Source organism: Papio anubis, chromosome 1 (genome assembly GCF_008728515.1).
Source record: "Papio anubis isolate 15944 chromosome 1, Panubis1.0, whole genome shotgun sequence".
Taxonomy (NCBI): Eukaryota; Metazoa; Chordata; class Mammalia; order Primates; family Cercopithecidae; genus Papio; species Papio anubis.
In genome coordinates, this window is record NC_044976.1 from 60090482 (window position 1) to 60109004 (window position 18523).

Consider the following 18523-nt stretch of genomic DNA (forward strand, 5'->3'; position numbering starts at 1 on the left):
AGTTGGGCACAGTGACATGTGCCTGTAGTCACATGCCAGTGTGTCCAGCTCTCCCACTGTTGTGCCTAATGAACATTACCATATTTATACATATGTTATATATGATATAAAATATATAATTATATTATATATGAAGATGGTAATATATTTTACATTAAATATTATATTGCATATTTAAGATGGTAATGTTATATATTATATATTACTATATACAATATACTAGTATATATTATATATAAGCATATATATGTTTTACATAATTTTGTTTTTTTTTTTTTTGAGATGGAGTTTCGCTCTTGTCACCCAGGCTGGAGTGCAATGGCACAGTCTCGGCTTACTGCAACCTCCACCTCCCGGGTTCAAGCAATTCTCCTGCCTCAGCCTCCCGAGTAGCTGGGATTACAGGCACCCGCCACCACACCCGGCTAATTTTTGTATTTTTAGTAAGACAGGGTTTCACAGTGTTACCCAGGCTGGTCTGGAACTCCTGACCTCAGGTGATCTGCCCGCCTTGGCGTCCCCAAGTGCTGGGATTACAGGCATGAGCCACTGTGCCTGGCTATTTATATATATTAAATCTGAGGTCTAAAATTGAATATAAAACATATCACCAACTTTTTATATGGCACATATATATACAAAGATGGTGAAAGAAGCCAAAGGGGTGGATGAATGAAAAAGGAAAAAGGACCAAGGACATCAAGACTTAAGGAAGAAGCAAAGAAATAAGAATGAAGGGACACAGAAGAGTGTTTTATACTATAAGCCAAAAAAAGAAAGTGTTTTAGGGTTTTTTGTTTTTTTTTTTGAGATTTAGTTTCACACTTGTTGCCCAGGCTGGAGTGCAATGGCACAATGTTAGCTCACTGCAACCTCCGCCTCCTGGGGTTCAAGTGATTCTCCTGCCTCAGCCTCCCAAGTAGCTAGGATTACAGGCGCCCACCACCACTCTGGGCTAATTTTTGTATTTTTAGTAGAGATGGGGTTTCACCTTGTTGGCCAGGCTGGTCTCAAACTCCTGGCCTCAGGTGATCCACCCACCTCAGTCTCCCAAACTGTTGGGATTACAGGCCTGAGCCACTGGGCCTAGCCAAGAAAGTATTTTAAGAAAGCCAAGAAAGTATTTTAAGAAAGGAAACAGCCAGGCTGGGCACAGTGGCTCACACCTGTAATCCCAGCACTTTAGGAGGATGAGGTGGGAGGATCATTTGAGGCCATGAATTTGAGACAGAAAAGACTGGTCAACATAGTGACACCCTGCCTCTATATTAAAAAGAGAGGCGAGAGAAAGAAGGGAATCGCCAAATGCTGTAGAAAGATTAAGATATGGACTGTAAACATTCATTCGATATATCAACAAAGATTGCTGGTGAATCTCAGCATGGCCAAAAGCCATACTATATTAGACAGAAAATCCTGTAACAGATAAGTATTATCAAAACAACTTTTAAAAAGTTTGGCTGGGAAGGGAAATGAAATTAGAAAAGCAATTATCTATATAAGTAAATCACCCTAAAGAATAATCTGAAAACTGGTGGTATAGCAGAGATTAGTTATTCACGGAGCCATTTCTCTTTCTCTGTTGCCCAGGCTGGAGTGCAGTGGCACAATCTTGATCTCGGCTCACTGCAAACTCCACCTTCCAGGTTCAAGTGATTCTCATGCCTCAGCCTCCTGAGTAGCTGGGATTACAGGCACGCACCACCATACCCAACTAATTTTTGTGTTTTTAGTAGAAATGGGGTTTCATCATATTGGCCAGGCTGGTCTTGAACTCCTGACTACAAGCGATCTGCCCGCCTCAGCCTCCCAAAGTGCTGGGATTACAGGCATGAGCCACCACGCCCAGGCTCATTTCTCTTTTTCTTATGAATATACAGCTAACCTACATTTCCTAGCTCACCTTGCACTTAAGTGCAGCCATAACTGAGTTTTGGCCAGTGGAAGGAGGATGGAAGTGTACGCCATTTCCAAGTCTGGCCCATAAAATACTCCTATAAAGGTTTCCCTCTCCTCTTTCCTACCTGCTGGCTTAGTGGAAAGGACTCAAAGGACTACAGAAAGCAAAGCCACAAGATGAAAGGAGCAAGGCCCATTCGTGACTGCATGGAACAACTATGGCGTCACCAACACCACCCAGACCTCCAAGTTAACCCAAATGAAACTATGACATAATACTAATATAGATGGCCAATGTAAATAGGTGGGTGGCTTGGTCATCAATCAGGATGGTTATCAGACTTTAGTTTCTGAAGAATACATTACAGAATATTTGCAATAGTAAGATGAAGTTTTAACCAAGTATTAACCTATTATATATAGTTTTAAAAACAATATGCTAACAGGAGTACAAAGAAAATATGAAACTGGAAAAGGGACACCTAACGAACAAGAATGTATCACTGAGCCTTTTTCAGTAGCTGCACAGCAGCTGGCCTTTTGGTAGGCACGTACCTAATATCCCAATAAAGCAAAATTATTTATCAGGTTATCTTAGCTTTGCCATTCTTACCATCAAAATTACCCATCAGTCTAACTCCCACTGTTCTGATGAGCAATGCTCATTCTTTTTCTTTTATTTGGTTGAGACTGGATCTGGTTATGTCACCAAGGCTGTAGAGCAGTAGCCATGATTTCGACTCTCGAGTAACTGGGACTACAGACATGCACCACCAGTTAACTTTTGCATTTTTTGGTAGGGATGGGGTTTTGCCATGTTGCCCAGCTGGTCTCAAACTCCTGAGCTCAAGCAATCCACCTGCCTTGGCCTCCCAAAGTGCTGGGATTACAGGCGTGAGCCACCATGCCGAGCTGCAAATTCTGTCTTGAAATTGTAAACTTAGGCCGGGCGCGGTGGCTCACGCCTGTAATCCCAGCACTTTAGGAGGCCAAGGTGGGTGGATCACCTGAGGTCAGGAGTTCGAGACCAGCCTGACCAACATGGAGAAACCCCATCTCTACTAAAAATACAGAATTAGCCGGGCGTGGTGGCCCATGCCTGTAATCCCAGCTACTTGGGAAGCTGAGGCAGGAGAATCGCTTGAACCCGGGAGGCAGAGGTTGTAGTGAGCCAAGATCACACCATTGCACTCCAGCCTGGGCAACAAGAGCAAACCTCCATCTTAAAAGAAAAAAAAAAGAAATTGTAAACTTTATTGTAAGAAGGGAATAAGCTGGCCAGTTGGAATATCTAGTTTACCTGATGGTTATATTTCTTACCATAATTGATACCAATATCTTATAAGGGTCAGGCATGGTGGCTCATGCCTGTGATCCCAGCATGTTGGGAGCCTGAGGCGGGCTGATCGCTTGAGCCCAGAAGTTCGAGACCAGCCTGGGCAACGTGGTGAAATCCCATCTCTACTAAAAATACAAAAATTAGCCGAGCTTTGGGGCATGCACCTGTAGTCCCAGCTACTTGGGAGGCTGAGATGAGAGGATGCCTTGAGCCTGGAAGGTTGAGGCTGCAATGAGATATGATTGTGACACTGCACTCCAGCCTGGGCTACAGAGGAAGACTCTGTCTCAAAAAAAATAAATAAAAAATACTTATGAGTATGACTAGTGCAGCTCAGTTGTATGCAGCCTAATCCATTTTGAGACACTGAAAGAAAAATCAGCATCAACTTGGAAATTAAGTAACAGGCCATTCTGGTGTTAGCATTACAAATGATATAAACCTGTAAGTTCCAGCCTGAGTGGTTAGCTGTTCTCAACAGATGATTTTCTTACTATAACCTATATCTTGGACCAGCATTTAACACATCAGTTGTTTAGAATGTTTAAGGTAGAAATATCTATAAATTTAAATATTAACTAAACCTTATTTTTTAAACTTACCTCTGTAACAGAAAAAAAATGAAACTATATCTAAGTACACTGGAAACTATTCCTTTTTAACAATTTTTACTCGACTAATGCGAAATCTTGGAACCCAAGAAGATCAGTGGTAGGCTTAGGATTATATAGCAAGATGGAATCCCCTTGCTGTATAAAAAGCCCCTCATTAAATCAATGAGGTAGGATCAAAAGGAAAGACAGAACGCTAAAAGTTCTTGCGAAGAATTCTAACGACTTGTAGCAATAGTCTAATGGTAGTTTATTTCTTTTTTTTCTTTTTCCTTTTTAAGGTCCAATTCATCTGTACAGTGGTTTATTTCTTGAAACAATGAAAACTAAGTGCCATTGAATAGAACTGTAACAACATACAGTTTTAGGCTGAAAATATAATGCCAATAATTAAAAATAGGTAACACTAAATCATGTTTTTGGTACAAAGCAGGAATATAAGAATGAATAATAAGCTTTAGCAGAAAGAGAAATCAAACTTAAAAGTCCTTTTTGAAAAATTTTTAATTTTAATTTTTTTAGAGACAAGGTCTCACTCTGTTACTGCGATCGTAGCTCACTACAACCTCAAACTCCTGGGCCCAAGTAATTCTCCCACCCCAGCCTCCCAGTGGCTAGGACCACAGGCAAGCACCACCTCACTGGGCTAATTTTTGTATTTTTTGTAGAGACAGGGTCTCCCTACTTTGCCCAGGTTGGTCCCCAACTCCTGGCCTCAAGTGATTCTCCTGCCTTGGCCTCCCAAAGTGCTGGGATTACAAGAGTAAGCCACCACACTAGGCCTAAAAGTCCTTTAAATAGAGAAATTCCTAACAAAAGAAAGCCGTTTGTCTTAGTATTCCAAGCTGATCATTTTTGTTGTTGTTTTTATAAAAGACAGTATCTCACTATATTGCCCAGGCTGAGCTTGAACTTCCGAGCTCCTCTGGCCTCAGCCTCCTGAGTAGCTAGGACTATAGGCATGTACCACTGTGCCCAGCTAGCCAAACTGATAACTTTTGAATTGTTTAACATTACCATTCATCATCCATATTTATTACAAAGAATAAAACTAAGTTTAAAATGCCCTTTATGTGCAAAAAATTAGTGTTTTTCTGATACAATAGGTACACAATTGCTATTTGTACTCTAGAAATCTCCCACATTTTGAAGACAATTTTTTCATAACTCAGTGGTATAAACTGATTGACCTCAATTAACATGGCATGAGGCCATTTATAGTCTTTATTTGTCCCACATACTGGACTACTCAGCTCTACTTGATTTGATAGACTTCTAGCAATAGTCTAATGGTGGTTTATTTCTTTTTTTTCTTTTTCCTTTTTAAGGTTCAATTTATCTGTACAGTGTTTTATTTCTTGAAACAATCAAAACTAGGTGCCATCAAATAGAACTGTAACAATATACAGTTTTAGGCTGAAAATATAATGCCAATAATTTAAAAAAATACACACTTATAATGCATTTATAAAAAATGCATTTATAATGCATTTATTTAAAAAAATACACACTTGGCTGGGTGTAGTGGCTCATGCCTGTAAATCTCAGCACTTTGAGAGGCCGAGACGGGAGAATCATGTGAGGCCGGGAGTTCGAGACCAGCCCTGGGAAACATACGGAGACCTCATCTCTACAAAAAAATTAAAAGTTAGCCAGGCATGGTGGCACAAACCTGTAGTCCAGCTACTTGTGGGGCCGAGGTGGGAGAATTGCTTAAGCCTAGGAGGTCGACGCTGAAGTGAGAAGTAATCATGTCACTGCACTCTAGCCTGGGTGACTGAGCAAGACCTTGTCTCAAAAACCAAAAAACAAACACTTAAAGGTTTTCTGACACAGGCAAAAAGATAAAAGATATAGTTTCAGGATAGTCCCCATAAATTATCTCATCTCTTGATGCAATCAAGATATAATATAGGCAAGTAATCTGAAAATTTAAGTGTCAGTAATGTACTTACACATTTCGGCAAGATATGGGCTTGAAAAAACCAACTTCATTTCCAGTAAAATGTGTTTCATTGCCACTGGAATCCTTACAAGTTATGTTAGGTGCTGGAAAACAGGAAACTGAAGGCAGAAAAAGTCAAGAAACTGTTTTATTTTTTTCTGTAGAGACAGTGTGTAATTGTTCTTTCTAAGACTAGCAAATACGTTATAACAAACTACCTGCCAATATAATATGACACAAGCCTTTAATTTTAGACAGGAAAAGTGACATTATGTATGTACTTACATGCAAGATAAATATAAAATGGTATAGTAGTCTCTTAACACAAAAATACAAGAGTTGCCACACTGGATTAGATGCATGGCTAATCTAATTCAATCTCCTGCCTCTCTGATAAAGGTACCAAGGGAAGAAATGCACAATATTACTGCCCTTTACTTCATCTCCAGAATTAAGAATACCGCTCAAATTTTTGTTGGTAATTCGTTGGGCAATTTATCTATTAAATTATTTTAACACAATGAGTATGTATTTTTAGCATATATCAACTATCATCGATAATTGCTGCCATAAATTATTTTCATTGATTCTAAATGTATTTGTTTCTTGATTCCCTCTGGGGTTTGATATAGTAGATTATTTCAGAATTTAAGCAATCTTGAGCCTTCCTCATAACCCAGATGACATAATAAGAGGAAGCAACACTTATAGACTCAGGCAAGCACTGCCTTAACAGCTTTATAGCCTCATAATGCAAAGAACAAGACCTTTGGAATAAGAACAACTTGTTTGGACATTGCTCCTTTCAGAACCTTGGATTCTTTATAGGTAAAAATAGTACCAAAGGGCTGAGTGCAGCGGTTCATGCCTGTAATCCCAGTACTTTGGGAGGCTAAGGTGGGCAGATTAGGAGTTCGAGATCAGCCTGGGCAACATGGCGATACTCCATCTCTACAAAAAAAATACAAAACTTTGCCAAGCATGGTGGCTTGTGCCTGTGGTCCCAGATACTTGGGAGGCTGAAGTAAGAGATCACTTGAGCCTGAGAGGCAGACATAGCAGTGAGCCAAGATTGTGCTACTGCCCTCCAGCCTGTGTGACAGAGCAAGACTGTCGAAAGAAAAGAGAAGAGAAGAGGAGACAAGAAAGAGGAAGGAAGGAAGGAGGGAAGGAAGGAAGGAAGGAAGGAAGGAAGGAAGGAAGGAAGGAAGGAAGGAAGGGCAGGCAGGCATATGTTGTGTAAAGCATAGTGCTTGGTTAGAAAAGGTATTCAAAAAGTGTTTAGGGGCCAGGTGCAGTGACTCATCCCTGTAATCCCGGCAATTTGGGAGGCCAAGGAGGGAGGATCGCTTGAGCCCAGGAGTTTAAGACAAGCCTGGGCAAGATAGTGAGACTCTCTCTCTAAAGAAAAAAAAATTAGCCAGGCATGGTGGCATGTGCCTGTGGTCCCAGCTACTCAGGTGGTTGAGGCAGGAAGATCTCTTGACCCTAGGAGATCCAGGCTGCAGTGAACTATGATCCTGCCACTGCACTACAGCCCGGGTGACAGAGCAAGGCCTCTCTCTACCCCACCCCCCACCTCCCACCCTCCCACCCCCCCAAAAAAATATATATATACACACACAAAAAAAAGAGAGCTAGGTTCCCCGCTCTAGGAAATCAGAGAAATTTAACACTTAGAAGACTAAAAAAGAAATGAATATAACATTTTAAGTGGCTATAAAATTAACATAAGATTTTATTATATGAAATTAATCAATTCAAAAGAAGCCTACAACCCTAGAGTTTATTTGTTTAGACATATTTTATAACGATTTCATTTCATCCTTGTAAGAAAGAAGAACTTAAGTAAGCAAATTCATAATATTTTTCCTTTCACAAACAGGAAAACTGAGATTCCAAGAAATTAAATGAGTTGACTAATTTAGTCTCTAAATCCTAGACTAAAACTCATTACTCTTAATCAATACTCTTTCCATTATATCATAATTATCCCACGCTAACACTGATTTCAGCAATAAGCAAAAATAAACAAATCAATATGACAAGATCAAAGCAGCCAGTTATCAATAAATGTTAACTAGCAGACAAAATTAAGCAACATGCTACAAGCCTGTAAATGATTCAATTTGCAGTTTTCTTGCAAAAGGATGTGCTTCTAACCAACGTCTAGGATTTACATAATATCAATTGAAGCCAATAACTACACAGTATTCATTATAAAAAGCAGCAATGTGGCTTTTTTTGTTTGATTGGTTTCTTTTTAGAAACAGGGTCTCACACTCTCTTGCCCAGGATGGAGTGAAGTGGCATGATCATAGCTCACTGTAGCCTCAAACTCCTGGGCTCAAGACATCCTCCAGGCTCAGACTACCAAATAGCCAGGATTACAGGCACACACCACCACCACACCTGGCATAGAAAGGAGCGACGTTTTTCAAATACAGAAATGCTAAACCAGAAATAATGTAATCAGACAATGAAGTTTCATAACAATAAAAAAGGACTAAATTTAGCCTGGGCAACTCTGCAAAAAAATACTTAGCTGGGACTGGTGGCGCATGTCTATAATCCCAGCTACTTCGGTGGCTAAGGCAGGAGGATCGCTTGAGTCCTGAAGATGGAAGCTGCAGAGAGCCGTGATCACACCACTGCACTTCAGCCTGGGCTACAGAGCAGCAAGACTGTGTCTCCAAAAACAACAACAACAACAAAAAAATGCCAGGCGTGGTGGCTCACACCTATGATCCCAATATTTTGGGAGGCCGAGGCAAGTGGATTGCTTGAGCTCAGGAGTTAGAAACCAGCCTGGGCAACATGGTGAAATCCCATCTCTACAAAAGAAATGCAAAAATTAGCAGGGTGTGGTGAGGCTAAGGTAGAAGGATCACTTGAGCCTGGGAGGTGGAGGTTACAGTAAGCAGAGATCCTGCAACCGAACTCCAGCCTGAGTTACAGAGTGAGACCCTATCTCCAAAAAAAAAAAAAAAAGGGAAAAAAAAAAAATAAAGTTGGCAAGAGCCAACCCCATCTCCATATTTTTAGCATTAAAAGAGTTCTCCTCTGAGAGTGCTAGATTTGGAAAGTAATCATTTTGCAACTATCAGAGTAAAGAATAGTTCCAAGGAACACTTTTTCCATTTTATGGAATGAAGTGTTGACCATTCTATAAAAAAAGAATAGTTCAGGCCAGAATCATTAATGGGATGTAAATCTGGGGGTGGTAGGGAGATATCTGCATGGCCTTAATGAGTATCCCTTTAGATTATTTATAATTGCGAAGAAAAAAATACTAACTATACAGTAGAAAAAGTTGAGTGATAAACAATTAGCATCACCAAGGAGAAAGAGATACTTATCATGTGCCCCCAGATGCGAGATGTTGGGAAGGACACTCCATCAATTATGTTATTTTACAGTGTGGAATGTATACCCTAAGTCTAATCAAAAGGAAATATCAAACAATCCCAATGAGGAACACTCTATTAAATAAAGGGAGGCTGTAGTCATCAAACATGCAAGTCAATGCCATAAAAGACAAAGAAAGTTGTGGAAATGTACCAATTTAAAGAAAACTAAATGTAAAATCTGATTTTAGGATCCTGTACTGGGAGAAAATGCTAAAAAGGCATTATTTGGGTCATCTGATAAAATAAGAATATGGATTAGATTAAAGCATATGTATTAATATTAAATTTACCAAAGTTTATAACTGAACTGTATTTATGTTAAGAAAATATCTCTATTTTCTTTTTTTTATTTTTTACTGATTTATTTTTTGGAGGCAGGGTCTTGCTCTGTCATCCAACCTGGAGTGCAGTGACACAATCAGGGCTCACTGCAGCCTCACCTCCCTGGCTCAGGTAGTCCTCTCACATCAGCCTCCCAAGTAGCTGGTACTACACGCGTAGCGCCACCATGCCTGGCTAGCTTTTTGTATTTTTTGTAGAGACGGGGTTTCACCACATAGCCCAGGCTGGTCTAGAACTCCTGGGTTCAAGTGATCTGCCCACCTAAGCCTCCCAAAGTGCTAAGATTACAGGTGTGAGCCACCACATCTGATCTGGAACATCTCTAAAGAAAAACACAGATTTATAGGGGCAGAAAAAAGTATATACACAAACAAATTGAGAGAGAGAAAGTATGTTAACAATTGGTCAATCTGGGTAAAGAGTATATAGATGGAGGTTTTTTTGTTTGTTTGTTTGTTTATTGAGATGGAGTTTCACTCTTGTTGCCCAGGCTGGAGTGCAGTGGTGCAATCTTGGCTCACTGCAACCTTAGCCTCCCAGGTTCAAGCAATTCTCCTGCCTCAGCCTCCTGAGTAGCTAGGATTACAGGTGATTTTGTATTTTTTTTTTTTTTTTTTTAGTAGAGACGGGGTTTCTCCACGTTGGTTGGGCTGGTCTTGAACTCCCAACCTCAGGTGACCCACCAGCCTTGGCCCCAAAGTGTTGAGATTACAGGCGGGAGCCACTGTGCCCAGCCTACGGTGGAGTTCTTTGTACTACTCTTATTCTTCTAACTTTTCTGTAGGTTTGAAACTATCTCCAAATAAAAAGATAAAAAATAATATACTCTTTGAAACACTAATTTACAGTCAGAAGCTAGAATAAATAGTGGTTACCCACTGAGGCAGAGTAGTGACTATAAAAGACTATGAAGAGGGCTTCTGGCATGTTAATAATGTTGTTTCTTGATCTGGAAGCATTTACAGGTGTGTCATTTGTGAAAATCATTTGAATTATACCTACATGCACTTTTCTGTAAAAATACTATAATACAAACTTAAGAAAATAAAGAAGACTTCTGTCAAAGGACCATAGCAAAATTTTCTGGAGGTAAAATCTAAATATTTTTTGTATTTCAGTGACAGAAAAATTGAAAATACTTGCTGATATGTGTGTATATAACCTAGACAGAACACTTCTTTGTTTTTTTCTTTTTTTAGACAGAGTCTGGCTCTGTCGCCCAGGCTGGAGTGCAGTGGCGTGATCTTGGCTCACTGCAACCTCCGCCTCCCAGGTTCAAGCGAGTCTCCTGCCTCAGCCTCCCAAGTAGCTGGGACTACAGGCATGTGCCACTACACCTGGCTAATTTTTCTATTTTTAGTAGAGACAGGGTTTCACCATGTTGGTCAGGCTGGTCTCAAACTCCTGACCTCACATGATCCACACACCTCAGCCTCCCAAAGTGCTGGGATTACAGGCGTGAGCCACCTCGCCTGGACTGACAGAACACTTCTTAAGGTCAGGGATTATGTCTTCTTTTGTAGATCACCTATACCGCTTAGCAGATGCCTGCCATGTAATAATTTCTTAATAAATAAATATAAATAAATGAACAAATTCTCAATCAAAAACAATATTTTGTAATATAAATTGTCTGAACTCAATAATTAAACTAAATTTAGTTTTAAATTATTCATTACCAATAAATACTTTCTCAATAAACAAATGTGCTTGTTGGATGATACTGAGCTAACCAGGAACCATTTTAAGATCACATCAATTTACTGTCGCAGATGAATTTCCTTGCCTTTTGTCCCAATTCCTACTCACTAGCCCCAAACTCCCCTCTGTAAAACACTGCTCACGTTCATCCCTACCCAAACATTAGTTTATGAAAATTAAACAGCCAGATGTCGTGGCTCATGCCTGTAATCCCAGCACTTTGGAAAGCCAAGCCGGTGGATCACTTGAGCCCAGGAGTTCCAGACTAGCCTGAGCAACATGGAGACATCCCACCTCTACCCACCCCCCACAAAAAATACAAAAAATTAGCTAGGTGTAGTGGCATGTGCCTGTAGTCCCAGCTACTCAGGAGGCTGAGGTGGGAGGATCTCCTGAGCTTGGGACGTGGAGGTTGCAGTGAGCGAGGACGGTGCCACTGCAGTCTAGCCTGGTGACAGAGTGAGATCCTGTCTCAAATAAAAAAAGAAAAAGAAAGAAGAAAATTAGGCTGGGCTCAGTGGCTCACGCCTATAATCCCAGCACTTTGGGAGGGCAAGGCAGGTGGATCACCTGAGGTCAGGACTTCAAGACCAACCTGGCCAATATGGCAAAACCCTGTCTCCAGTAAAAACACAAAACTTAGCTGGGCTTGGTGGTGCACGCCTGTAATCCCAGCTACTTGGGAAGCTGGGGCAGGAGAATCACTTGAACCCAGGAGGCAGAGGTTACAATGACCTAAGACCGCACCACTGCACTTCAGCCTGGGCGACAGAGAGAGACTCTGTCTCAAAAAAAAAAAAAAAAAAGAAAGAAAGAAAAGTAAACATAGTTTGAGAATTTCACAATAGTTCTTCATATACTCAGTGAAAAAAAACAAAGGAAAAATAATTTTGGCTAGAAGAATGAGACAGATCACTTAACTCACATTTTTCACAACTCTTAATATTTTTCTCCTATGTTAGAACCAAAAAGCATGTTTCATGAGCTATTTTGATATCCATCTCCAATCAGGACTTCGAATTGATTCACCATAGCTAGCCCACGAGCTTTTGTGTGTGTTAAAAAAAGGCAACTAGCTGGGCACAGTGGCTCATGCCTGTCATCCCACCATTTTGGGAGACCAAAGCAAGAGAACTGCCTGAGCCTACGAGTTCAAGACCAGGCTGGGCTATAGAGAGAGACCCTCATCTCTACAATTTAAAAAAAAAAAAAAAAAAAAAAAAAGCCAGGAAGCCAGTCCTGGTGGCTCATGCCTGTAAACCCAGCACTTTGGGAGGCCTAGGCAGGCAGATTGCTTGAGCTCAGGAGTTTGAGACCAGCCTGGGCAACATGGCGAAACCTTGTCTCTACCAAAAATACAAAAAATAACATAACATAACATAACATAACATAACATAACATAACATAACATAGCTGGGAGTGGTGGTGCACACCTGTAGTCCCAGCTACTCCAGAGGCCAAGGTGGGAGGATCACTTGATCCTAGGACACAGAAGTTGTAGTGAACCGAGATGGTACCACTACACTCCAGCCTGGATGACATAATGAGACCCCCAGAAAGAAAATAATATATGCCTTATATAGGAGACGTTGCGTAGTATGTATACATTTATTTTATTTAGATATATTACATTTAAAGAAAATGTTTTCCTCCCCCAAGACAGAGTTTTGCTCTGTCATCCAGGTCAGAGTGCAATGGCACGATCTCGGCTCACTGCAACCTCCACCTCCCAGGTTTAAACAATTATCCTGCCTCAGCCTCCCGAGTAGCTGGGATTACAGGTGCCCATCACTGCACCCGGCTAATTTTTCTATTTTTAGTAGAGACAGGGTTTCACCATGTTGGCTAGGCTGGTCTCGAACCCCCAACCTTGTGATCCGCCTGCCTCAGCCTCCCAAGGTGCTCGGATTACAGGCATGAGCCACCATGCCTGGTCATTTAAAGGAACTTTGTAAGTAATCCTTTCCTTTGTAGTTAACTTATAAATATCCTTTGATTTGCCTGTTTTACACTTCGAAGTCTTTTATATCGTAGCTTTCAGAACACAGAGAATAGAGTTACACATAAAGAAGAGTTAGTTCTCAAATAGTTGTTTCAATCATTCATATGAAAGATGCTAGAAATCTGTGAATACTATTGTAACTCAAGCATCTCGCTTCATCCTGGGAAGCTGGCAGCCAGCTGTCTCAAAAAAAGAAAAAAAAAAAGCATTTTTCTAGCCTACAGGGTATTTTTTTGTAGATATGGGGATTTCAAAGGAAATTATACAACTGAAAAGAATTTCTGCCCCTAAAGAAGTCTGCCCTCCTGCCCTCCAGTTAGGTGTCTTCTGTAATAAAATGTTGAATCCACTTAAGAATTATTGATAAATTTATAAACACGTAAAAAATCATTTTGATGCCAACTGAATGCTAAATACACACACATAGGCCGGGCGTGGTGGCTCACGCCTGTAATCCCAGCACTTTGGGAGGCCGAGGCAGGCGGATCACGAGGTCAGGAGATCGAGACCATCCTGGCGAAGACGGTGAAATCCCGTCTCTATTGAAAATACAAAAAAATTAGCCGGGCGTGGTGGCGGGCGCCTGTAGTCCCAGCTTCTAGGGAGGCCGAGGCAGGAGAATGGCGTGAAACCAGGAGGCAGAGCTTGCAGTGAGCCAAGATAGCGCCACTTCACTCCAGCCTGGGCGACACAGCAAGACTCCGTCTCAAAAAAAAAAAATACACACACATAAACACACACCCCAAATCAAACAAATATAATCAAATATAAACCAAAGTAATATAATCAAAGTAATAAAAATGACATTTATCAAAGCGACATAAATGATAGTGATGAAGTTGCTGGGAAGCATCAAGGACTTGTAGGTATTATGGTACTAGCCAAGAACTATCAGGTAAGTATTCACAGATGATGTAAGTGGAGAGCTAAAGGAAAATAAAAGGAAGACTTTCCATGTGAGGGAATGATATGCTTATTCATTGGGGGAAAATAAAGTATATAAAATACAAGTACATTTGCCTAACTGAATCTGGGAACATCCACGTCCGGCCCTATTATTGTTTATATGGTGAAACTTCACCATTTCAGAACAAGTAGAATTCTTTTTTAAATTAAATACTGACAGCCCCTAGCTAGTTCTCCAATTTTAAGTTACTCTGGTAACTGAGTAATAATGTTATAATTTAGAAAAAATGCATTTATTAATTGCCCTTAGTGATCATACATTGACCTATGAAATAATGTTTTTAAAATTATTTTTAAAGACATGTTTGTGGAAGTCTTACCATGAGCTGTGTAGTTTGTACAGTTAACTGGTTCTTGCGTAGCATCATTTATTTTTGGATCTTTACAAATATATGTAAAAAAAAGTTAAGGAAATATGGACTACATTCCAACACAACACATTATCATGCCTTTACTATTCATATTATATACTCATGTTGATATTCACATGTAAATAAAGGCTGCTAGTTTGTCCAAGTCAATAAGCATATGTACAAATATACTTTTAGTATTGCTAAATAATACTTGAGGCAGGAGGATCACTGGAGCCCAGGAATTCGGGAAGAACAGCCTGGCCAACATAATGAGAAGTCTGTCTCTACAAATAATATAATAATACATAAACATTACAATAAACCTTTAAGTTTGTGCCATAATTATCCACGTTTTTACTCATGAGAAAACAGAGTTCAAATAAGTCATCCAAGGTTACAAAGTGCAACAGAAATTTGTCCACTGAGGTGGCTCATGCCGAGGGGGATGCGGATCGCTTGAGACCAGGAGTTCAAGACCAGCCTGGCCAACATGGCGTAAACCCCGTCTCTACTAAAAATACAAAAATTACCCGGGTGTGGTGGCGCATGCCTGTAGTCCTAGCTACTCAGGAGGCTGAGGCAGGAGACTTGATTGAACCCGGGAGGCAGAGGTTGCAGTGAGCTGAGATCGCGCCACTGTACTCCAGCCTAGGCACAGAGCGAGACTCTGCCTCAAAAAAGAAAAAAGAAAACAGAAAGAAATTTGTCCACTGGCAGTCTAGCATCTCATGAAGTCTGAGGATAACAGGAGGTAATATACATAATATACATAAAGTTAACGATAAATGGGCAACACACATCGGCTAGATCGTTACTACTTGTCTTCCCCCTAGGAAGAGGTGGCAAACATTTCCAGGGTAAGAGACTATCCATCTTTATATTACTAGTGTCTAGAACGGGGCCTGGCATACTTCAGGATCTACATGTTTTATTGAACAAATAAGCACACTGACAAAAAAAAAAAGAAAAAAAAAAGTGTATCAGAAGAGGAAGCGCCAATGACTAGTAAAATCACAAGGAAATCACAAAGGGTGGCCTCTGGCCCTGCCATCTCCACAACTCTGTTCACCTTCAGGGATCCTTCAGTCATTAGAAGCCACAGATCAGGTTATCGTTTTCACTCAGTACAGCCCTAGCCGGTCCTGAGGGCAGCGACCCACCTGCGAACCCAACTCTACCTCGCCTCCATGGGGGATGTTCCCCACAGAGGATATTGTCCCACTTTGAGGTCCTCGCACTTAGGCGACTCCTCGCCCCCGGCGGAGGTGGCAACAGCCCCCCAGGGTCCTGTAGTGACTGAGACGAACCACAGGACACCGAGGAGTCTAGCAGTCGCGGCCTCCGGAGCGGACAGACCTGACGGCCACGCGGCCGCCATCTTGGAGACCGACATTTCCCTCGCCTCTTCCGCTTCCGCCTCCGCCCAGGAGCCGGAGGGAGAAGGGCAACAGGGCGACGTTCTTAAAGGGACCTCGCAAAGGATAGAATCCAGTTTCGTCGATTCGCGTGTTCTTCTCTCTGTGAGCCCGTGGAATCACATTGGGAGAACCTTTTAAAATATGCATGTACCCCGTCCCTCGGGACGAATTTTGCCCCTCGAACCCTTGGAAGGAGCTAAGGTTGATCTTTGAGTGCTGGAGGAAGGAAACGACTAGTTTAGGCAATCAGGTGCTTCACCCGCTTCTCATTCCCGTGCTCTTAGCTGAGGCTTCTCGATCCTCTGAAAGTGCCAGCGGCGCCTGAGGTTGGAATCAATGCTTTCCTGACATCATCGCAATTAGCCCTGATAGGATTTGGGTTTACAGATAAGGAACAAGGCTCAAAGACGCTGAAACACACTGACCTTAATCACTAAGTGACTCAATCGGAATGAAATTGATGTTTGCCAGATTTCAGATACATGCTCTTACTAATTGACATAATGTCCTCCTGTAACTTTTTAGAGAAGGATTTTGGAAGGCTGCCACGAACAGAACTTAAAAACTCTGAAAGACATTACACCTTAAAAAATAAAAAGTGACAATTTAGGTGGGAGATGATTTGGGGGGTGGAAACTGTAACAAGAGGAAACCGAATTTTATGACTAAGTGAAAAGTTGAAGATTTTTTCCCTCCATCTGTTTTTAAATTTCTCTATGTTCTGAAAGTTCTGTGGTGGGGAACTTTAATAGTGAGAAAAAAATGTTTTCGTAAGTTAAGTTTAATCTTTTTTTTTGTCTAACAATATAAAAATTTGAATTTGAGTGGTGCTTCTTCATCCATACTTTAGCACATTTCAACCACTTTGGTGGTTCTCAAACTTTGAGTAGCATCTGAATCACCTGTAGTAGTTATTAAAAAAGAATGACAGACCCCGCTCTCAGAGTTTCTGATACAAAAGATGTAGGGAGAGACTGGATAATTTCCATTTCTAGGAGTTCCCTAGTGATGTGGATGTTGCTAGTCCGGGGACCGCACTTTGAGAACTGTGGTATAATGAGAAGTAAATTTTTTTTTTTTTTTAAGACAGAATCTCGCTCTGTCACCCAGACTGGAGTACAGTGGCACGATCTCAGCTCACTGCAGCCTCCGCCTTCTGTTTCAAGTGATTCTCCTGCCTCAACCTCCTGAGTAGCTGGTACTACAGGCGTGTGCCACCACGCTCAGCTAATTTTTGTATTTTTAGTAGAGACAGGGTTTCACCATGTTGGCCAGACTGGTCTTGAACTCCTGGCCTAAGTGATCTGCCTGCCTCTGCCTCCTAAAGTGCTGGGATTACAGGTGTGAGGCCACTGTGCCTGGGCTCATTTTGGAATATATATTCTGGAAGACATACAACTATTTGAAGTAATATTTAAACATAAACTACGTTTTTAAATTTACTTTCTTCTTTTTTTGAGGTGGGGTTTCACTATTGTTGCCCAGGCTGGAGTGCAATGGCATGATCTCGGCTCACTGCAACCTCTGCCTCCCAGATTCAAGCTATTCTCCTGCCTCAGCCTCCCAGATAGCAGGGATTACAGGCGCCCGCTACCAGCCCAGCTGATTTTTGTATTTTTAGTAGAGACGAGGTTTCACCATGTTGAGCAGGCTGGTCTCGAACTCATGACTTCAGGTGATCCACCTCCCAAAGTACTGGGATTACAGGCGTGAGCCACCACACCTGTTCCTAAAATTTTCATAATAAAACAACTTTGCAGCATTACTATGCTTCATTCATTCATTCATTCATTCATTCATTCAAAGACGGAGATGGAGTTGAGATGGAGTTTCGCTCTTGTTGCCCAGGCTGGAGTGCAATGGCACGATCTGGCTCACTGCGAACACCGCCTCCCAGGTTCAAGTTATTCTCCTACCTCGGCCTTCTGAGTAGCTGGGACTACAGCCATGTGCCACCACACCTGGCTAATATTGTATTTTTAGTAGAGACAGGGTTTCTCCATGTTGATCAGGCCAGTCTCCAACTTCCGACCTCAGGTGATCCGCCCGTCTGGGCCTCCCAAGGTGCTGGGATTACAGATGAGAGCCACCGCGCCCTGTCATACTATGCTTTTTTTTTTTTTTTTTTTTTGAGACGGAGTCTCACTATGTCATCCAGGCTGGAGTGCAATGGGGCAATCTCGGCTCACTGCAACCTCCGCCTACCAGGTTCAAGCAATTCTCCTGCCTCAGTCTCCTGAGTAGCTGGGATTACAGGCACACACCACCACGCCAGGCTAATTTTTGTATTTTTAGTAGAGACAGGATTTCACCATGTTGGTCAGGCTGGTCTTGAACTCCTGACCTTGTGATGTGCCCACCTTGGCCTCCCAAAGTGCTGGGATTACAGGCGTGACCCAACACGCCCTGCCGCTATTTTTTGAGATGGAGTCTTGCTCTGTCACCCAGGCTAGAGTGCAGTGGCACGATCTCCGCTCACTGCAACCTCCGCCTCCTGGGTTCAAGCGATTCTCCTGCCTCAGCCTTCTGAGTAGCTG

At 41.6% G+C, this 18523-nt stretch overlaps 1 protein-coding gene across 1 annotated transcript in view; it reads right to left on the reverse strand.

Moving 5' to 3' along the window:
- Nucleotides 1-16245, reverse strand: part of TM2D1 (TM2 domain containing 1) — a 40948-nt gene extending 24703 nt beyond the window's left edge. The window contains exons 1-3 of the mRNA XM_003891972.4: nucleotides 15783-16245; nucleotides 14536-14609; nucleotides 5805-5913 (exon numbers count right to left, since the gene is read on the reverse strand). Of these exons, the coding sequence (XP_003892021.2) occupies nucleotides 5805-5913; nucleotides 14536-14609; nucleotides 15783-15961 (362 nt within the window). The 5' untranslated portion in view covers nucleotides 15962-16245. The remainder of the gene's footprint in view (nucleotides 1-5804; nucleotides 5914-14535; nucleotides 14610-15782) is intronic.
- Nucleotides 16246-18523: the final 2278 nt, after the last annotated feature.